A 22840-nucleotide genomic window follows, 5' to 3' on the forward strand; every position below is an offset into this window, starting at 1 on the left:
CACCCAGCTCAGCAAATACAGCAACAAAGTGTGGACAAACCCTACTGTTAGTGAGAGCCATTGACTCATTTTCATTAAATAAATGTTGTGATGTGTTTCAGTTGTACTGGGTCAGGATGGCTGGAGTGTGACTTACACCCCTCAGAGTATCTGTGCCTTGAAGTGGTCAACAGTGGATCTGACCTGCTCTTACACATATCCCAGTGGTTATACAGTCACAACAACCCTCTGGTTCACTAAATGGGGGACTGGTGTAGAACCTAAAGATCTAGGTCAGGACCCAGAGTATGCAGGTCGTCTGGTGTATAATGGGGATAAGAAGAATGACTGTACCATGACAATCACAGACCTGAGAGAGAGAGACTCAGCTACGTACAAGTTCAGATTATTAACAGATCAGGAAGGAGGGAAATATACTGGCGAACCTGGAGTCACTCTGTCTGTCACAGGTACAGTAAAACAGAGATGTTATGATCAATTCCAATTAGTTCTGTTGTATGTATTATAGTCTGTATAACATAGGATTTCTTCCGTCTTTGTATTAGAGTGATAAGTCAGTGATAAAGGGATTTACAGTGATATTGTTTTTCTCCAGGTCTTCAGGTGAAGGTGACTGGTGGACATCAGGATAAGACACTGACCTGTAGCACCACCTGTACTCTGACTGACAACCCCACCTACATCTGGTACAAGAACGGACAACATCTAGATGAGAGCACCTCCCCCCAGTACAAAGACTCAGTCTCCAGTAACTATGAAGACAGTTACTCCTGTGCTGTAAAAGGCCATGAGAATCTCCACTCTCCTGCAGTGTGTGAGTCTGAATGAAACTAGTATTTTATGTGGTATCATTTAGAACCAATAAGAATGGTTTTACTTTCTCTGTCAATATTCTTAACTATATACATTGGAATGATAAACAGTTTTATAGATGTATGTCAATATATGTATTGTTTATTATTCAAAATGAACCTGTCCAATACATCTAAAATATTGAGTCTCATTATGGTTTCAGGAATTGATCAGTTACATTTTGTTTCAGGTGTTCAGGGTGAGAGTTGTATGAATGTGACTTACACCCATCAGAGTATCTGTGCTTTGAAAGGGTCAACAGTGGACATATCCTGCTTTTACACACATCACAGTTGGCATAACGTCGCAGAAGTGTCCTGGTTTAACAAATGGGAGTCTGGTGTCACTAAAGACCTGAGCCTGAACCCAGAGTATGCAGATCGTGTGGAATACCATCGACAAACAGAAAAGGACTCCACCCTGAGAATCACAGACCTGAGAGAAAGTGACTCAACTGAGTACAAGTTCAGATTTACAACTGATGATGCAAGATGGGGGTCCAGCTTCCCTGGAACAACTCTGACTGTCACAGGTAATACTACACTGTATGATACAACTGTACATCATAATAAGGTAACACTGCATACCATATTATACAGTTTTGAGTCATAACGTTAATAATTAACTCAAACCAATTTTGAACCATGTACCTTTTTTTCTTCCCTTTATTTCAGGTCTGCAGGTGAAGGTGACTCCTGATCAGTTTTCAGAGCATAAGACACTGACCTGTATCACCACCTGTACTCTGACTGACAACCCCACCTACATCTGGTACAAGAACGGACAACATCTAGATGAGAGCACCTCCCCCCAGTACAAAGACTCAGTCTCCAGTAACTATGAAGACAGTTACTCCTGTGCTGTAAAAGGCCATGAGGATCTCCACTCTCCTGCAGTTTGTGAGTGTTTATTTATTAATAAGGGACAGATTGAAATTTACTGGGGGACGGGACAGGACTGGTCTTCAAAGTGTCAAATATTTTCACATGACCCTCCCCTTGTACTGTAAAATAAATTGAACACCCTCCCCCTCATAGAATTAACTCAAAATAATGTTTACGACCACAAATAAGAATAACTGTAGAGACCTGCATTTATAAACGTGAATACTGACTTTACCACTTCAGCCTGCTTTTGAGGCCTGATCGATGCCACGCAGGGCTACGGGCCAGAAGGTTGAGGGTTCCCGACCACCACAGACAAGCTCACCCTGCCTGTTCTATTACACTGCGATCATATACAAAATATATGCAACACATTTTCCACCAACAGGTTTCTGTGCCAATGCAGCACACAACCAATAAACAAAGCATACTGACTTCAGGCACTTCAATGTCATGGTTTGTGTTTTCAACACCACAATAAATAGACAATGTAAATCTGGACAAACAGAGAATACATCCCTCCCTACCTTGTAGTCTTACCCAGTATTGAAGGCCTGACAATCTCTGAATGTCATTCAACTTGTTGGTGTTTTGTAACAAATGTCTCTTTCCGTTCATCAAATGGCTGCTGCTCAGTTTGGATTGATTGACTGATTGATTTTATTTGTCAGATAAAGAAATACATATATAAACAATATTATTTTAAGTGAACAGGATTGTTGTTTTAAAGGATTGCACAATAAAGTTGGGGACTTATATCCATTGTGGTCCCTATGTTTTACATAAATACATATACAATTATACTGAACAAAAATATAAACGCAACGTGCAACAATTTCAACCATATTACTGAGTTACAGTTCATATAAGGAAATCAGTCAGTTGAAATACTGTATATTCATTAGGTCCTAATCTATGGATTTCACATGACTGGGCAGGGTCACAACCATAGGTGGGCTTGGGAGGGCATAGGCCCACCCACTGGGGAGCCAGGCCCAGCCAATCAGACTGAGGTTTTCCCAACAAAAGGGCTTTATCACAGACAGAATTACTCCTCAGTTTCATCAGCTGTCTGGGTGGCTGTTCTCAGATGATCCCACAGGTGAAGAAGCCGGATGTGGAAATACTGGGCTGAATGTAAAAAACCACACAATCCTCCCCAAAACAAGAAATAAATAGATCCCTAATACATCACTGTAAAACTGTATACAATGTATATCAGTGTTGGTTTCATTTTATAATTTGAGAACTGTTAGCATTTCTAGATAGAACTGAGAATAGAACTGAGAATACAATCTAGTTGACCTCTTGTTATGTCACTGTGTTTCAGGTGTTCAGGGTCAGAGATGCAACAGAGTGACTTACACCAAGAGGAGAATCTGTGTCTTGAAGGGGTCAACAGTGGACATATCCTGTACTTATGTTGGTTATTATTCCACCACATCATCATTCTGGTTTAGAAGTGATAAGTCGACCCCTGAAGACCTAACCAGAGACCCAGGGTATGCAGGTCGTGTGGAGTATACTGGAACATACAGAGGTCCCTTCACCCTGAGAATCACAGATCTGAGAGAGGAGGACTCAGCTGAGTATCGCTTCACTTTTAAAACAGACAACTTTGAATGGGGTCATAGTTTACCAGGAACAACTCTGTCTGTCACAGGTAATACTACACTGTATGATACAACTGTATATCATAATGAATTACAGGATAAATATATGAACCATCCTGTTAACACAGAGGTGTATGTGGTTTTATACATATTGTTTCAGGTCTGCAGGTGAAGGTGACTCCTGCTGCAGAGGGACAGAAGACACTGACCTGTATCACCACCTGTACTCTGACTGACAACCCCACCTACATCTGGTACAAGAACGGACAACGTCTAGATGAGCCCACTTCCCAACAATACTCTAGTAATACCCTAGTAGTGTTGGGTCATTCTGTGGACAGTTACTCCTGTGCTGTAGAACACCATGAGGACCTCCACTCTCCTGCAGTGTGTGAGTATGAATTAAACTACAATTATACTTAGAAAGTATCAATCATTTAAGGTCAATAAGAAGGGTATTACTGCTTTATCTATCAATATTCATTACATCATTACATAGAAATTACAGACGATGTCATATATGTATGCATGTCTATAGTTAGTGTAGTGTCTTAACACTTAGTACTTATTTATGTAATAAGAAAGACTCGGAATACAAGCAATGGAACTGGAGCTTCACATTTACTCAAACGAGTTAGTACCAGAATAACATAGAACAACTCTGCGCATGACCAAGGGTGCTCCATCCTTAAAGGGGACATCAGTAATTAACAGAACATAACATTCCTTCTCTTATACAATCAGAGTTACTTTTACCAAACCACAACTTAAACATTTCCCAGAACTTGTTGTAGTTATTTTGCATCTTTTAATTTGAACTTGAACAGTTAGTTTTTGTTTGTTTGTTTATAAGTCTAGTCTGTCTGGTGGACGGTGCCTTCGTTCTGGGTAGCGCCTCGGATTGTCTGGAGGCTCCTGAACATCCTCAGTGTGTGCTTGTTCCATTATAGCTCCTGCTATAGCAGCACCTTCATCAACACGTTCCCTTCTTTCAGCCTGGGGTCTCTCTACTGCCCCACCGTCCTCTACAGTTCCCTGTGTGTCACTCTCAGGATCTCTCTGTGCCTGTTCTCTCTACTGCCCCACCGTCCTCTACAGTTCCCTGTGTGTCACTCTCAGGATCTCTCTGTGCCTGTTCTCTCTACTGCCCCACCGTCCTCTACAGTTCCCTGTGTGACTCTCAGGATCTCTGTGCCTGTTCTCTCTACTGCCCCACCGTCCTCTACAGTTCCCTGTGTGTCACTCTCAGGATCTCTGTGCCTGTTCTCTCTACTGCCCCACCGTCCTCTACAGTTCCCTGTGTGTCACTCTCAGGATCTCTGTGCCTGTTCTCTCTACTGCCCCACCGTCCTCTACAGTTCCCTGTGTGTCACTCTCAGGATCTCTCTGTGCCTGTTCTCTCTACTGCCCCACCGTCCTCTACAGTTCCCTGTGTGTCACTCTCAGGATCTCTGTGCCTGTTGTCTCTACTGCCCCACCGTCCTCTACAGTTCCCTGTGTGTCACTCTCAGGATCTCTCTGTGCCTGTTCTCTCTACTGCCCCACCGTCCTCTACAGTTCCCTGTGTGTCACTCTCAGGATCTCTCTGTGCCTGTTCTCTCTACTGCCCCACCGTCCTCTACAGTTCCCTGTGTGTGACTCTCAGGATCTCTGTGCCTGTTCTCTCTACTGCCCCACCGTCCTCTACAGTTCCCTGTGTGTCACTCTCAGGATCTCTCTGTGCCTGTTGTCTCTACTGCCCCACCGTCCTCTACAGTTCCCTGTGTGTCACTCTCAGGATCTCTCTGTGCCTGTTCTCTCTACTGCCCCACCGTCCTCTACAGTTCCCTGTGTGTCACTCTCAGGATCTCTGTGCCTGTTCTCTCTACTGCCCCACCGTCCTCTACAGTTCCCTGTGTGTCACTCTCAGGATCTCTGTGCCTGTTCTCTCTACTGCCCCACCGTCCTCTACAGTTCCCTGTGTGTCACTCTCAGGATCTCTGTGCCTGTTCTCTCTACTGCCCCACCGTCCTCTACAGTTCCCTGTGTGTCACTCTCAGGATCTCTCTGTGCCTGTTCTCTCTACTGCCCCACCGTCCTCTACAGTTCCCTGTGTGTCACTCTCAGGATCTCTGTGCCTGTTCTCTCTACTGCCCCACCGTCCTCTACAGTTCCCTGTGTGTCACTCTCAGGATCTCTGTGCCTGTTGTCTCTACTGCCCCACTGTCCTCTACAGTTCCCTGTGTGTCACTCTCAGGATCTCTCTGTGCCTGTTGTCTCTACTGCCCCACCGTCCTCTACAGTTCCCTGTGTGTCACTCTCAGGATCTCTCTGTGCCTGTTGTCTCTACTGCCCCACCGTCCTCTACAGTTCCCTGTGTGTCACTCTCAGGATCTCTCTGTGCCTGTTCTCTCTACTGCCCCACCGTCCTCTACAGTTCCCTGTGTGTCACTCTCAGGATCTCTGTGCCTGTTCTCTCTACTGCCCCACCGTCCTCTACAGTTCCCTGTGTGTCACTCTCAGGATCTCTGTGCCTGTTCTCTCTACTGCCCCACCGTCCTCTACAGTTCCCTGTGTGACTCTCAGGATCTCTGTCCCTGTTGTCTCTACTGCCCCACCGTCCTCTACAGTTCCCTGTGTGTCACTCTCAGGATCTCTCTGTGCCTGTTGTCTCTACTGCTCCACCGTCCTCTACAGTTCCCTGTGTGTGACTCTCAGGATCTCTGTCCCTGTTCTCTCTACTGCCCCACCGTCCTCTACAGTTCCCTGTGTGTCACTCTCAGGATCTCTGTGCCTGTTCTCTCTACTGCCCCACCGTCCTCTACAGTTCCCTGTGTGTCACTCTCAGGATCTCTGTACCTGTTCTCTCTACTGCCCCACCGTCCTCTACAGTTCCCTGTGTGTGACTCTCAGGATCTCTGTGCCTGTTGTCTCTACTGCCCCACCGTCCTCTACAGTTCCCTGTGTGTCACTCTCAGGATCTCTCTGTGCCTGTTGTCTCTACTGCCCCACCGTCCTCTACAGTTCCCTGTGTGTCACTCTCAGGATCTCTGTGCCTGTTCTCTCTACTGCCCCACCGTCCTCTACAGTTCCCTGTGTGTCACTCCCAGGATCTCTGTGCCTGTTCTCTCTACTGCCCCACCGTCCTCTACAGTTCCCTGTGTGTCACTCCCAGGATCTCTGTGCCTGTTCTCTCTACTGCCCCACCGTCCTCTACAGTTCCCTGTGTGTCACTCTCAGGATCTCTGTGCCTGTTCTCTCTACTGCCCCACCGTCCTCTACAGTTCCCTGTGTGTCACTCTCAGGATCTCTGTGCCTGTTGTCTCTACTGCCCCACCGTCCTCTACAGTTCCCTGTGTGTCACTCTCAGGATCTCTCTGTGCCTGTTGTCTCTACTGCCCCACCGTCCTCTACAGTTCCCTGTGTGTGACTCTCAGGATCTCTGTGCCTGTTGTCTCTACTGCCCCACCGTCCTCTACAGTTCCCTGTGTGTCACTCTCAGGATCTCTGTGCCTGTTGTCTCTACTGCCCCACCGTCCTCTACAGTTCCCTGTGTGTCACTCTCAGGATCTCTGTGCCTGTTGTCTCTACTGCCCCACCGTCCTCTACAGTTCCCTGTGTGTCACTCTCAGGATCTCTGTGCCTGTTCTCTCTACTGCCCCACCGTCCTCTACAGTTCCCTGTGTGTCACTCTCAGGATCTCTGTGCCTGTTGTCTCTACTGCCCCACCGTCCTCTACAGTTCCCTGTGTGTCACTCTCAGGATCTCTGTGCCTGTTGTCTCTACTGCCCCACTGTCCTCTACAGTTCCCTGTGTGACTCTCAGGATCTCTGTGCCTGTTGTCTCTACTGCCCCACCGTCCTCTACAGTTCCCTGTGTGACTTCAGGATCTCTGTGCCTGTTGTCTCTACTGCCCCACTGTCCTCTACAGTTCCCTGTGTGACTCTCAGGATCTCTGTGCCTGTTCTCTCTACTGCCCCACTGTCCTCTACAGTTCCCTGTGTGACTCTCAGGATCTCTGTGCCTGTTGTCTCTACTGCCCCACTGTCCTCTACAGTTCCCTGTGTGACTCTCAGGATCTCTGTGCCTGTTCTCTCTACTGCCCCACTGTCCTCTACAGTTCCCTGTGTGACTCTCAGGATCTCTGTGCCTGTTCTCTCTACTGCCCCACCGTCCTCTACAGTTCCCTGTGTGTGACTCTCAGGATCTCTGTGCCTGTTCTCTCTACTGCCCCACTGTCCTCTACAGTTCCCTGTGTGTGACTCTCAGGATCTCTCTGTGCCTGTTCTCTCTACTGCCCCACGTCCTCTACAGTTCCCTGTGTGTCACTCTCAGGATCTCTCTGTGCCTGTTCTCTCTACTGCCCCACCGTCCTCTACAGTTCCCTGTGTGTCTCTCTCAGGATCTCTGCCTGTTCTCTCTACTGCCCCACCGTCCTCTACAGTTCCCTGTGTGTGACTCTCAGGATCTCTGTGCCTGTTCTCTCTACTGCCCCACCGTCCTCTACAGTTCCCTGTGTGACTCTCAGGATCTCTGTGCCTGTTGTCTCTACTGCCCCACCGTCCTCTACAGTTCCCTGTGTGTGACTCTCAGGATCTCTGTGCCTGTTCTCTCTACTGCCCCACCGTCCTCTACAGTTCCCTGTGTGTGACTCTCAGGATCTCTCTGTGCCTGTTCTCTCTACTGCCCCACCGTCCTCTACAGTTCCCTGTGTGTGACTCTCAGGATCTCTGTGCCTGTTCTCTCTACTGCCCCACCGTCCTCTACAGTTCCCTGTGTGACTCTCAGGATCTCTCTGTGCCTGTTCTCTCTACTGCCCCACCGTCCTCTACAGTTCCCTGTGTGTGACTCTCAGGATCTCTCTGTGCCTGTTCTCTCTACTGCCCCACCGTCCTCTACAGTTCCCTGTGTGACTCTCAGGATCTCTCTGTGCCTGTTCTCTCTACTGCCCCACCGTCCTCTACAGTTCCCTGTGTGTGACTCTCAGGATCTCTGTCCCTGTTCTCTCTACTGCCCCACCGTCCTCTACAGTTCCCTGTGTGTCACTCTCAGGATCTCTGTGCCTGTTGTCTCTACTGCCCCACCGTCCTCTACAGTTCCCTGTGTGTCACTCTCAGGATCTCTGTGCCTGTTCTCTCTACTGCCCCACCGTCCTCTACAGTTCCCTGTGTGTCACTCTCAGGATCTCTGTGCCTGTTGTCTCTACTGCCCCACCGTCCTCTACAGTTCCCTGTGTGTCACTCTCAGGATCTCTCTGTGCCTGTTCTCTCTACTGCCCCACCGTCCTCTACAGTTCCCTGTGTGTGACTCTCAGGATCTCTGTGCCTGTTGTCTCTACTGCCCCACCGTCCTCTACAGTTCCCTGTGTGTCACTCTCAGGATCTCTGTGCCTGTTGTCTCTACTGCCCCACCGTCCTCTACAGTTCCCTGTGTGTCACTCTCAGGATCTCTGTGCCTGTTCTCTCTACTGCCCCACCGTCCTCTACAGTTCCCTGTGTGTCACTCTCAGGATCTCTGTGCCTGTTCTCTCTACTGCCCCACCGTCCTCTACAGTTCCCTGTGTGTCACTCTCAGGATCTCTGTGCCTGTTGTCTCTACTGCCCCACCGTCCTCTACAGTTCCCTGTGTGTCACTCTCAGGATCTCTCTGTGCCTGTTTCTCTACTGCCCCACTGTCCTCTACAGTTCCCTGTGTGACTCTCAGGATCTCTGTGCCTGTTGTCTCTACTGCCCCACTGTCCTCTACAGTTCCCTGTGTGACTCTCAGGATCTCTGTGCCTGTTGTCTCTACTGGTCCTCTACAGTTCCCTGTGTGACTCTCAGGATCTCTGTGCCTGTTCTCTCTACTGCCCCACCGTCCTCTACAGTGTGACTCCAGGATCTCTGTGCCTGTTGTCTACTCTACAGTTCCCTGTGTGACTCTCAGGATCTCTGTGCCTGTTCTCTCTACTGCCCCACCGTCCTCTACAGTTCCCCCACTCTCAGGATCTCTGTGCCTGTTCTCTCCACTGCCCCACCGTCCTCTACAGTTCCCTGTGTGTCACTCTCAGGATCTCTGTGCCTGTTCTCTCTACTGCCCCACCGTCCTCTACAGTTCCCTGTGTGTGACTCTCAGGATCTCTCTGTGCCTGTTCTCTCTACTGCCCCACCGTCCTCTACAGTTCCCTGTGTGTCACTCTCAGGATCTCTCTGTGCCTGTTCTCTCTACTGCCCCACCGTCCTCTACAGTTCCCTGTGTGTCACTCTCAGGATCTCTGTGCCTGTTCTCTCTACTGCCCCACCGTCCTCTACAGTTCCCTGTGTGTGACTCTCAGGATCTCTGTGCCTGTTCTCTCTACTGCCCCACCGTCCTCTACAGTTCCCTGTGTGACTCTCAGGATCTCTGTGCCTGTTCTCTCTACTGCCCCACCGTCCTCTACAGTTCCCTGTGTGACTCTCAGGATCTCTCTGTGCCTGTTCTCTCTACTGCCCCACCGTCCTCTACAGTTCCCTGTGTGACTCTCAGGATCTCTCTGTGCCTGTTCTCTCTACTGCCCCACCGTCCTCTACAGTTCCCTGTGTGACTCTCAGGATCTCTCTGTGCCTGTTCTCTCTACTGCCCCACCGTCCTCTACAGTTCCCTGTGTGTGACTCTCAGGATCTCTGTGCCTGTTCTCTCTACTGCCCCACCGTCCTCTACAGTTCCCTGTGTGTGACTCTCAGGATCTCTGTGCCTGTTCTCTCTACTGCCCCACCGTCCTCTACAGTTCCCTGTGTGTCACTCTCAGGATCTCTCTGTGCCTGTTCTCTCTACTGCCCCACCGTCCTCTACAGTTCCCTGTGTGTCACTCTCAGGATCTCTCTGTGCCTGTTCTCTCTACTGCCCCACCGTCCTCTACAGTTCCCTGTGTGTCACTCTCAGGATCTCTGTGCCTGTTCTCTCTACTGCCCCACCGTCCTCTACAGTTCCCTGTGTGACTCTCAGGATCTCTGTGCCTGTTGTCTCTACTGCCCCACCGTCCTCTACAGTTCCCTGTGTGACTCTCAGGATCTCTGTGCCTGTTCTCTCTACTGCCCCACCGTCCTCTACAGTTCCCTGTGTGTCACTCTCAGGATCTCTGTGCCTGTTCTCTCTACTGCCCCACCGTCCTCTACAGTTCCCTGTGTGTGACTCTCAGGATCTCTGTGCCTGTTCTCTCTACTGCCCCACCGTCCTCTACAGTTCCCTGTGTGTCACTCTCAGGATCTCTGTGCCTGTTCTCTCTACTGCCCCACCGTCCTCTACAGTTCCCTGTGTGTCACTCTCAGGATCTCTGTGCCTGTTGTCTCTACTGCCCCACCGTCCTCTACAGTTCCCTGTGTGTCACTCTCAGGATCTCTCTGTGCCTGTTGTTCTCTCTACTGCCCCACTGTCCTCTACAGTTCCCTGTGTGACTCTCAGGATCTCTGTGCCTGTTGTCTCTACTGTGTCCTCTACAGTTCCCTGTGTGACTCTCAGGATCTCTGTGCCTGTTGTCTCTACTGCCCCACCGTCCTCTACAGTTCCCTGTGTGACTCTCAGGATCTCTGTGCCTGTTCTCTCTACTGCCCCACTGTCCTCTACAGTTCCCTGTGTGACTCTCAGGATCTCTGTGCCTGTTGTCTCTACTGCCCCACCGTCCTCTACAGTTCCCTGTGTGACTCTCAGGATCTCTGTGCCTGTTCTCTCTACTGCCCCACTGTCCTCTACAGTTCCCTGTGTGACTCTCAGGATCTCTGTGCCTGTTCTCTCTACTGTGTCCTCTACAGTTCCCTGTGTGTGACTCTCAGGATCTCTGTGCCTGTTCTCTCTACTGCCCCACCGTCCTCTACAGTTCCCTGTGTGTCACTCTCAGGATCTCTGTGCCTGTTCTCTCTACTGCCCCACCGTCCTCTACAGTTCCCTGTGTGTCACTCTCAGGATCTCTGTGCCTGTTCTCTCTACTGCCCCACCGTCCTCTACAGTTCCCTGTGTGTCACTCTCAGGATCTCTGTGCCTGTTCTCTCTACTGCCCCACCGTCCTCTACAGTTCCCTGTGTGTGACTCTCAGGATCTCTCTGTGCCTGTTCTCTCTACTGCCCCACCGTCCTCTACAGTTCCCTGTGTGTCACTCTCAGGATCTCTCTGTGCCTGTTCTCTCTACTGCCCCACCGTCCTCTACAGTTCCCTGTGTGTCACTCTCAGGATCTCTGTGCCTGTTCTCTCTACTGCCCCACCGTCCTCTACAGTTCCCTGTGTGACTTCAGGATCTCTGTGCCTGTTGTCTCTACTGCCCCACCGTCCTCTACAGTTCCCTGTGTGACTCTCAGGATCTCTGTGCCTGTTCTCTCTACTGCCCCACCGTCCTCTACAGTTCCCTGTGTGACTCTCAGGATCTCTGTGCCTGTTCTCTCTACTGTCCTCTACAGTTCCCTGTGTGTCTCTCTCAGGATCTCTGTGCCTGTTCTCTCTACTGCCCCACCGTCCTCTACAGTTCCCTGTGTGTGACTCTCAGGATCTCTCTGTGCCTGTTCTCTCTACTGCCCCACCGTCCTCTACAGTTCCCTGTGTGTCACTCTCAGGATCTCTCTGTGCCTGGTCCTCTACAGTTCCCTGTGTGACTCTCAGGATCTCTGTGCCTGTTCTCTCTACTGCCCCACTGTCCTCTACAGTTCCCTGTGTGACTCTCAGGATCTCTGTGCCTGTTCTCTCTACTGCCCCACCGTCCTCTACAGTTCCCTGTGTGACTCTCAGGATCTCTGTGCCTGTTCTCTCTACTGCCCCACCGTCCTCTACAGTTCCCTGTGTGTCTCTCTCAGGATCTCTGTGCCTGTTCTCTCTACTGCCCCACCGTCCTCTACAGTTCCCTGTGTGTGACTCTCAGGATCTCTCTGTGCCTGTTCTCTCTACTGCCCCACCGTCCTCTACAGTTCCCTGTGTGTCACTCTCAGGATCTCTGTGCCTGTTCTCTCTACTGCCCCACCGTCCTCTACAGTTCCCTGTGTGACTCTCAGGATCTCTGTGCCTGTTGTCTCTACTGCCCCACCGTCCTCTACAGTTCCCTGTGTGACTCTCAGGATCTCTGTGCCTGTTCTCTCTACTGCCCCACCGTCCTCTACAGTTCCCTGTGTGACTCTCAGGATCTCTGTGCCTGTTCTCTCTACTGCCCCACCGTCCTCTACAGTTCCCTGTGTGACTCTCAGGATCTCTGTGCCTGTTCTCTCTACTGCCCCACCGTCCTCTACAGTTCCCTGTGTGACTCTCAGGATCTCTCTGTGCCTGTTCTCTCTACTGCCCCACCGTCCTCTCAGTTCCCTGTGTGACTCTCAGGATCTCTCTGTGCCTGTTCTCTCTACTGCCCCACCGTCCTCTACAGTTCCCTGTGTGACTCTCAGGATCTCTCTGTGCCTGTTCTCTCTACTGCCCCACCGTCCTCTACAGTTCCCTGTGTGTGACTCTCAGGATCTCTGTGCCTGTTCTCTCTCTTGCCCCACCGTCCTCTACAGTTCCCTGTGTGTGACTCTCAGGATCTCTGTGCCTGTTCTCTCTACTGCCCCACCGTCCTCTACAGTTCCCTGTGTGTCACTCTCAGGATCTCTCTGTGCCTGTTCTCTCTACTGCCCCACCGTCCTCTACAGTTCCCTGTGTGTCACTCTCAGGATCTCTGTGCCTGTTCTCTCTACTGCCCCACCGTCCTCTACAGTTCCCTGTGTGTCACTCTCAGGATCTCTCTGTGCCTGTTCTCTCTACTGCCCCACCGTCCTCTACAGTTCCCTGTGTGACTCTCAGGATCTCTGTGCCTGTTGTCTCTACTGCCCCACCGTCCTCTACAGTTCCCTGTGTGTGACTCTCAGGATCTCTGTGCCTGTTCTCTCTACTGCCCCACCGTCCTCTACAGTTCCCTGTGTGTCACTCTCAGGATCTCTCTGTGCCTGTTCTCTCTACTGCCCCACCGTCCTCTACAGTTCCCTGTGTGTGACTCTCAGGATCTCTGTGCCTGTTCTCTCTACTGCCCCACCGTCCTCTACAGTTCCCTGTGTGTCACTCTCAGGATCTCTGTGCCTGTTCTCTCTACTGCCCCACCGTCCTCTACAGTTCCCTGTGTGTCACTCTCAGGATCTCTGTGCCTGTTCTCTCTACTGCCCCACCGTCCTCTACAGTTCCCTGTGTGTCACTCTCAGGATCTCTCTGTGCCTGTTCTCTCTACTGCCCCACCGTCCTCTACAGTTCCCTGTGTGTCACTCTCAGGATCTCTGTGCCTGTTCTCTCTACTGCCCCACCGTCCTCTACAGTTCCCTGTGTGTGACTCTCAGGATCTCTGTGCCTGTTCTCTCTACTGCCCCACCGTCCTCTACAGTTCCCTGTGTGTGACTCTCAGGATCTCTGTGCCTGTTCTCTCTACTGCCCCACCGTCCTCTACAGTTCCCTGTGTGACTCTCAGGATCTCTGTGCCTGTTCTCTCTACTGCCCCACCGTCCTCTACAGTTCCCTGTGTGTCACTCTCAGGATCTCTGTGCCTGTTCTCTCTACTGCCCCACCGTCCTCTACAGTTCCCTGTGTGTCACTCTCAGGATCTCTGTGCCTGTTGTCTCTACTGCCCCACCGTCCTCTACAGTTCCCTGTGTCACTCTCAGGATCTCTGTGCCTGTTGTCTCTACTGCCCCACCGTCCTCTACAGTTCCCTGTGTGTCACTCTCAGGATCTCTGTGCCTGTTGTCTCTACTGCCCCACCGTCCTCTACAGTTCCCTGTGTCACTCTCAGGATCTCTGTGCCTGTTCTCTCTACTGCCCCACCGTCCTCTACAGTTCCCTGTGTGTGACTCTCAGGATCTCTGTGCCTGTTCTCTCTACTGCCCCACCGTCCTCTACAGTTCCCTGTGTGACTCTCAGGATCTCTGTGCCTGTTCTCTCTACTGCCCCACCGTCCTCTACAGTTCCCTGTGTGACTCTCAGGATCTCTGTGCCTGTTCTCTCTACTGCCCCACCGTCCTCTACAGTTCCCTGTGTGACTCTCAGGATCTCTGTGCCTGTTCTCTCTACTGCCCCACCGTCCTCTACAGTTCCCTGTGTGTCAGGATCTCTGTGCCTCTCAGGAGTTCTCTGTGACCTGATCTCTGTCTCTCTACTGCCCCACCGTCCTCTACAGTTCCCTGTGTGACTCACTCTCAGGATCTCTGTGCCTGTTCTCTCTACTGCCCCACCGTCCTCTACAGTTCCCTGTGTGACTCTCAGGATCTCTGTGCCTGTTCTCTCTACTGCCCCACCGTCCTCTACAGTTCCCTGTGTGACTCTCAGGATCTCTGTGCCTGTTCTCTCTACTGCCCCACCGTCCTCTACAGTTCCCTGTGTGACTCTCAGGATCTCTGTGCCTGTTCTCTCTACTGCCCCACCGTCCTCTACAGTTCCCTGTGTGACTCTCAGGATCTCTGTGCCTGTTCTCTCTACTGCCCCACCGTCCTCTACAGTTCCCTGTGTGACTCTCAGGATCTCTGTGCCTGTTCTCTCTACTGCCCCACCGTCCTCTACAGTTCCCTGTGTGACTCTCAGGATCTCTGTGCCTGTTGTCTCTCGATTGTTGTGCTGTTTTCTGTGGAATGCATTTGGTTAATGTGACGCCGCCACATTATGTCTGGGCTCACTTGAACCTGGTAAGTTCTGGGTCCCGTTTGTGTGTGTACGGTCCCTCTTGTCCATTTCCCTCCTCTTCTGTAGTCTCGCACCATCACTTCCTGTCCTGTTTGGAGATGGCGCTCCCGGCCACCGGAGAGCATCTTGGCTTGTTTGTTCAGCACTTCATTACGCCTGTTTGGCTTCATGATGTCCAGCTGTGTGCGGAGAGGCCTCCCGAACATCAGTGCGGCTGGGCTTTCATTTGTCGTGGCATGTGGGGTGTTTCGGTAGGAGGCCAGGAACTTGGCCAGTTTTGTTTGCAAAGTCCCTTCGTCTCGTTTTGCTGCACGGAGTCCTTGCTTTAGGGTTTGCACAAAGCGTTCTGCCAGCCCATTGGTGGCAGGGTGGTATGGAGCTGAGGTTGAGTGTTTGATTCCATTTACTGACATGAATCTTGTAAACTCGTCACTTACAAAAGCTTGCGTGTTGTCACTTACCAGCTGCAGTGGCAAACCGAAGCGTGCAAACGTTGTTCTGAGACACTCTATCGTCTGAGCTGAGGTGGAGGAGTCAGTGCAAAACACCTCTGGCCATTTGGAATGGGCATCAACTATAACCAGAAACATGTGCTTTTCAAAGGGACCAGCGTAGTCCACATGAATTCTCTACCATGGCTCTGCGGGCCATTCCCATGGGTGGACTGGGACAGGAGCAGGCATGTGAAGGGTTTCCAAACATCCACTACAGTTCTTCACCATGTTTTCTATCTGTTGATCCAGACCTGCCCACCAGAAGTGGCTCCTTGCGAGCAGCTTCATTTTGACAACATGACCTTCATGTAATTGCTGCAAAACTAGATGTTGGCATTTCTGGGGTATCATGACTCTCATTCCCCACATCAAACATCCTTGGTACGTTGTAATTTCGTTTCTCCGCTGGAAATACGGAGTCAGCTCCTTTCTGCCAGTAGCTGGCCATCCTGACATGGTGTAGGTGTACACTTTTGACAAGGTCACATCTTTCCTTGTCTCCTGTTTGATAACTGTGCTTGTGACTGGTAGTGCCTCAAGCTGAGTGGTATGGAACATGTCCACTGCATCCACCCTCCTTTGTCTTTCTCTTGTACACGGCAGTCTGGATAATCCATCTGCATTTGTGTGGAGGGATGACGGCTTAAACTCAATGTCATACATATGACTGGCAAGGAACAGGGCATATCGCTGTAACCTGGCTGCTGTCATCGCCGGAATGCCTTTCTTTGGACTGAAAATGGAAAGCAACGGCTGGTGATCTGTAACCAGTGTGAAACACTGCCATATAGGTATGGGTGGAATGTCTTGCCGCCCCACACTAGTGCCAGTGCTTCTTTGTCGATTTGTGAGTAGTTTCTCTCTGCATCATTCAATGTTCGTGACGCGAATGCAACTGGCCTCTCTGACCCATCTTTCAGTGTGTGTGAAAGGACGGAACCTAAGCCATAAGGGGACGCATCACAAGCCAACTTCACTGGCATTTCAGGGTCGTAATGTATCAGGACCTGTTCAGATGTTATGAAAAATGCAAAAAAATGCATTTTCACACGGCTCTGTCCACCGCCATGTCCTATTCTTTTCCAGGAGCTGATTTAGAGGCTGGAGTACTGCTGAAAGGTTTGGGAGGAATCTTCTGTAGTAATTGATCAGTCCCGTGAAAGATCTCACTTCTGTGATATTTTGTCGTCGTGGTGCCTGTACCACTGCCTCGATTTTGTCCTGTGTTTTGTGCAATCCATTACAGTCAATCTCATGTCCACAGAAGACAATCTTGTCTTTGAAGAACTCACACTTCTTTAAGTTTGCCTGTAGACCATACTCTTTCAGTCTTTTCAGGACCTCTTCCAGGTTAGCCAGGTGCTCTTTGTCGGTGCGTCCTGTTATGATCATGTCATCCAGGATACACTGGGTTCCTGGGATTCCTTGCAAAATCTGGTCAATAGTTCGTTGCAAATGGCTGGGGCTGATGCAATGCCAAAAACCAGGCGGTTTACCTGTATAGACCTTTGTGTGTGTTTATTGTCAGGTACTGTTTGGAACTCTCTTCAACCGGTAGCTGCAGGTAAGCCTGTTTCAGATCGATTTTACTCAAGTGTTTCCCACCAGCTAGTGCAGCAAAGATGTCATCCAGGCGTGGCAGGGGGTATTGGTCCACATGCAACATTGAATTCACAGTTACCTTGAAGTCCCCACACATTCTAACAGACCCCTCTTTCTTCACAAAGGAACTATGGGTGTGGCCCATTCGCTTCTGTCCACTTTCGTCAGGATCCCTGTATCCTGCAAGCGATCGATTTCCGCTTCCACCTTTGGTCTCAGGGAGTATGGAACAGATCTGGCTTTGCAGAATTTTGGGGTTGCATCATCTCTTAGTACAAGTTTTGCTGTGAAGCCTTTTACTGTTCCCATCTGATCACTGAAAACTGTGTTGTATTTCTTCCGCAAGTGTTCCAGTGTTTGGTCTGTACCATTCTCTTTGGACTGGAACGTGTGGAGCATTTTCAAGTCACACCAGTTCAGCTTTATTTTTGAAAGCCATTCCCTGCCAAATAATGGGGGGCCAGTTCCAGGCACCACATACAGCTGTAACTGCTGTGTTTGTTTCCCCCCCATAATGCACTCTGACCTGCAACGCCCCCATTGGGCTCAATCTCTCTCCTGAGTATGTCTTCAGCAACACATTTGTGTTCTTCAGCTTGATAGCCTTAAAGTGCTCATTGTAGACGGTAGTGGAAATTATAGACACTGCAGATCCTGTGTCCAGCTCCATTTTGAGGGGTTTGCCTTCGATATCTGGTGTCACCCATATTATGCTACTGCTGGGAGAAGTCACTGTGTTTAACTCCATTGTACCAATTAATCGTTCATCTGAATCACTGCCTCTGTTTTCTGCTAGTGCATTCACAGACCCTTTCATTTTCTCAGTTTTCCTGTTGTGACTGAATTTTGCTTTGCATGCTCTTTGAATGTGCCCCCTTCTACTGCATTTGTGACAAATTTTGTCTTTGAAACGGCAGTCCTCTGCTCTGTGACCATCTCTGTCACACCTGTTGCATTTTTCGGCCACACGGGGGCGCTGTCGACTGTGTGAAAACTTGTGCAGGGAAATTTGTGACAGGTCAGTACTTCTTTTACTTTGCAACTCAAATGCATCTTTAGTCGCGATTTCCATAGCCACAGCAATTTCAACAGCCTTTGCAAACGTGAGCTCTGATTCTGTGAGCAAACGTTTTTGAATGTGTTCATGTTTCAGTCCACAAACAAATTTATTAATGTGTCATTTAGGTTCTCTCCAAACTGGCAATGTTCAGACAGTTTCTTCAACACTGCTACATATGTACTAACACCCTCCCCCTCATTCTGATCTCTCTTGTGGAAACGAAAACGTTCCGCGATGAGGAGTGGTTTAGGTGATAGGTGATTTTGCAATATCTCCACAATCTCTGTGAATGTTTTATTTGAGGGCTTCAGAGGGGCAGTCAGATCTCTTAGCAAACTGTATGTTTTTGGGCCAATTAAACTCAACAACGCTGGTACTCTTTTGTTATCAGCAATGTCGTTTGCAATGAAGTACTGTTCCAGTCGTTCAATGTAAGTTGCCCAGTTTTCTTGCGTGTCATCAAACACATCTATTTTCCCGATGCTAGCCATTCTCATTACCTCCGGCTCCATGGGTCTTTGATTTGCCGCCTCGTTCTCGTCAGCTCTCCCTCGTCTTCACTGCTTGCTAGTTGTTGTGCTACAGGGTCAAAATCTTCCTCTCTTCCTACGAACTCCATCTGTATTCGTGATGCACACTGCAGGTAATCATCCTCGTCGCCATTGTAGTGTCTTAACACTTAGTACTTATTTATGTAATAAGAAAGACTCGGAATACAAGCAATTGAACTGGAGCTTCACATTTACTCAAACGAGTTAGTACCAGAATAACATAGAACAACTCTGCGCATGACCAAGGGTGCTCCATCCTTAAAGGGGACATCAGTAATTAACAGAACATAACAGTTAGAATGTTCGGTACCTCAAACACTTGAAGAATAGTTTAGTAGACACTCAAGCCCTAAAGTATCTCCAAATGTATTATTGTTCATGTTTTGTGTAAGTGATAGTTTTAGATAGTCCCCTGACTTTAGATATTATTTTTTTTTAGACATGACGTCATTTGAGGTAGTATACAACAGTCCTAAACCTCTGACAAATTCTGCTTTACTAGATGCTCCAAAGAACACCTCAGTGTCAGTCAGTCCCTCTGGTGAAATAGTGGAGGGCAGTTCAGTGACTCTGACCTGCAGCAGTGATGCCAACCCACCTGTGGACAAATACACCTGGTACAAGAAGAACGTAACCTCACCAAAAGCATCAGGACAGAGTTACATCATCACTAACATCATCTCTGAGGACAGAGGAGAATATTACTGTGAGGCCCAGAATGGAAGAGGATCTGAACTCTTCTACAGCTCTGATGATCATTCAGGTAAAGTTACATCTCAATACAAACAAAATGATTTTTTGATCAGAGAATCTTATTTATTAATTGGTTTTAACTTAATTCAATACAAGTGTAAGTTCCATGATGTCCTCATTTGTTGTATATTCATTTTGAACAAATAACCTGTACTATTATCATCCATATTATCTTTTAGGGAAACAAACCTCAGTTCTGACTGCAGCTGTAGGAATCATAGTGGTTGTTCTGGTTCTCATCCTCTGTCTCTCTGGACTCATGTGGTTCAGGTGAGTGAAAAGTTTTCATGTTGTTCATTATTTAAATTTCTGATTTGATTAATTCATTAATGTAATCATTCATTCATTCATACAAAACAGGAAGAAGGCCTCCAAACCCTCCAACACAAGAGACACAGCAGATGATGGACAGGTGAGTCTGTTGGAATCAGAAGGTGACTGTGATGACTGTGTATTCTTTGTGGAACATTTCCACTCCTCATGTTTCCTGTCCTCTCTCTCCATCAGGGAGACTCTAGTCCAGTGTATGACAACATCTCAAACATGGCCATGAACCCTACTGCAGCACAGACAGCTGACACAGATGACCAGGATGATGTTCACTACGCCAGTGTCCACTTCTCTGGCTCCAAAAACCAGGAAGGTCCTCTGTACTCCACCGTCCAAGTGCCTCAACCCCAGAAAGAGGATGAGGATGTCCACTACGCTGCTGTGAATTTCAACCTCCCCAGTGCTGCCACCCGGTGAGCATATTCTGCATTAAGGTCATTCATATGCTGCAGTTTATTGTAGGAGATGTCATCAATAAGCAAAACAGTTGACCCTAAGTGAACACTATGAAGTCAAACTATGAACCCAACAATGGACATCTCAGGACAATTACTATGACATGTCTATAATGAGGGAGTGACGTGATGATGGCTTTGAGGAACTGTTCTTCTGTTCCAAATGGCACCCTATTCCCTAATTAGTGCACTACTTTAGACAGAGCCCTATAGGGTGCCACCATTTGGGACGCTGTCTTTGTTTCATTGTTGTTTCTCTCTTCAGACCCGCAGCAGCACAAGCAGCTGAGGAGGACTCCTCTGTTCTCTACAGTACAGTCAACAAACCCTGAACCAAGAAGACCTGAACACAACAAACCCAGAACCAAGAAGACCTGAACACAACAAACCCAGAACCAAGAAGACCTGAACACAACAAACCCAGAACCAAGAAGACCTGAACACAACAAACCCAGAACCAAGAAGACCTGAACACAACAAACCCAGAACCAAGAAGACCTGAACACAACAAACCCAGAACCAAGAAGACCTGAACACAACAAACCCAGAACCAAGAAGACCCAAACACAACAAACCCAGAACCAAGAAGACCTGAACACAACAAACCCAGAACCAAGAAGACCTGAACACAACAGACCCAGAACCAAGAAGACCCGAACACAACAAACCCAGAACCAAGAAGACCCGAACACAACAAACCCAGAACCAAGAAGACCCGAACACAACAAACCCAGAACCAAGAAGACCCGAACACAACAAACCCAGAACCAAGAAGACCCAAACACAACAAACCCAGAACCAAGAAGACCTGAACACAACAAACCCAGAACCAAGAAAACCTGAACAGAAGAAGTTTGACAATAACCTTGTGTATCAGGACCTGTATATCTAAACTAAGTGATATAATGCCTGTGGAGGTGTGGAATATTGACCATTATAAACTGGGTGGTTTGAGCCCTGAATGCTGATTAGCTGACCGGCGTGGTATACCAGACCGTATACCATGGGTATTAACATTGGTATTTACTGGTCTAAGTACATTGGTAACCAGTTTAAAATCAGGCACCTCTATGTTTGTGGTACGTGTGGGTTGTGGTACGTGGCCAATATACCATGGCTAAGGGCTGCATCCAAGCACTCCGAGTTGCATTGTGCATATGAACAGCCCTTAGCGGTAGTATATTGGCCATATACCACACCTCCTCGGGCCTTATAGCTTAAGTTTATAATGGCAACAAGGCACTTCAGGGGTTTGTGTTATATGACCAACATACTGTTCCACGGCTTATTTTAAACTGGTTAACAACATAAATAGAACAGTAAACAAGTCTTTTTACGTCATACCCGTGGTATATTGTCTGATATACAGTATAGTCTTCTGAAATGCTGTTTCAGCCAATCAGCATCCAGGACTAAAACTACCCCGTTTATAATAGTATTTAATAATATATGCCATCAAGAAGACACTGTCACTGTCATTACAGTCATGCCTGAATACATTTTTCGTATGGGAAGTCCCAGCAGGAATGGAACCCATGCTCCATGCTGTACCAACTGAGCCACAGGACGACTCTATTCACACTTAGAGTAGGAGTTCTGATCTAGGGTCAGTTATGACTTTGAAACAATTATGAATTAGAAAGGGACCTTAACATGTTTTTACATCTTTTTTTACATTGAAAAATGTTGTATTCCTGACGTAGGAAACCTTGAGTTCCAGTTATATTTTACAGAGCATTCAGAAAGTATTCAGACCCCTTGACTTTTTCCTCAAATTGATGAAATAGTTCTCTCCTCATCAATCTACACACAAAGCCCCATAATGCTGAAGCAAAAAAAGGTTTTTAGACAATTTTGCAAATGTATAAATACAAAAAACTACAATATCACATTTACATAAGTATTCAGACCCTTTACTCTGTACTTTGTCGAAGCACCTTTGGCAGCGATTACAGCCTCGAGTCTTCTTGGGTATGACGCTACAAGCTTGGCACACCTGTTTTTGGGGAGTTTCTCCCACTCTTATCTGCAGATGCTCTCAAGCTTGGTCATGTTTGATGGGGAACATCACTGAACAGATATATTTAGGTCTCTCCAGAGATGTTCGATCAGGTTCAAGTCCGGGCTCTGGCTGGGCCACTCAATGACATTGAGATTTCTCCCGAAGCCACTCCTGCTTTGTCTTGGCTGTGTGCTTGTGGTCCTTGTCCTATTGGAAGGTTGAACCTTCACCCCAGTCTGAGGCCCTGAGCCCTCTGGAGCTGGTTTTCATCAAGGATCTCTCTGTACTTTTCTCCATTCATATTTCCCTCGATCCTGACTAGTCTCCCAGTCCCTGCCTCTGAAAAATATCCCCTCAGCCTAATGCTGCCAACACCATGCATCACCGTAGGGATGGTGCCAGGTTTCCTCCAGACGTGACGCTTGGCATTCAGGCCAAAGAGTTCAATCTTGGTTTCATCAGACCAGATCATCTTGTTTCTCATGGTCTTAGGGTCTTTTGGTACCTTTTGACAAACTCCAAGCAGGCTTTCATGTGCCATTGGCTTCCATAAAGGCCTGGCCATGGCTGTCCTTCTTACCATCTCCACAGAAAGGCCTGATTGGTGGTCAGTGCCCTTCTCCTCAGACCAGATCATCTTGTT

At 48.7% G+C, this 22840-nt stretch overlaps 1 protein-coding gene across 1 annotated transcript in view; it reads left to right on the forward strand.

Annotated features, from left to right (window-relative positions):
- Positions 1 to 19511, forward strand: part of LOC121843816 — a 34136-nt gene extending 14625 nt beyond the window's left edge. Inside the window, exons 4-11 of the mRNA XM_042313662.1 lie at positions 102 to 449; positions 596 to 814; positions 1043 to 1384; positions 1527 to 1751; positions 3067 to 3399; positions 3510 to 3740; positions 19160 to 19420; positions 19507 to 19511. Of these exons, the coding sequence (XP_042169596.1) occupies positions 102 to 449; positions 596 to 814; positions 1043 to 1384; positions 1527 to 1751; positions 3067 to 3399; positions 3510 to 3740; positions 19160 to 19420; positions 19507 to 19511 (1964 nt within the window). The remainder of the gene's footprint in view (positions 1 to 101; positions 450 to 595; positions 815 to 1042; positions 1385 to 1526; positions 1752 to 3066; positions 3400 to 3509; positions 3741 to 19159; positions 19421 to 19506) is intronic.
- The last annotated feature ends 3329 nt before the right edge of the window (positions 19512 to 22840 follow it).

Source organism: Oncorhynchus tshawytscha, unplaced genomic scaffold, assembly GCF_018296145.1.
Source record: "Oncorhynchus tshawytscha isolate Ot180627B unplaced genomic scaffold, Otsh_v2.0 Un_contig_2575_pilon_pilon, whole genome shotgun sequence".
NCBI classification, from domain to species: Eukaryota; Metazoa; Chordata; class Actinopteri; order Salmoniformes; family Salmonidae; genus Oncorhynchus; species Oncorhynchus tshawytscha.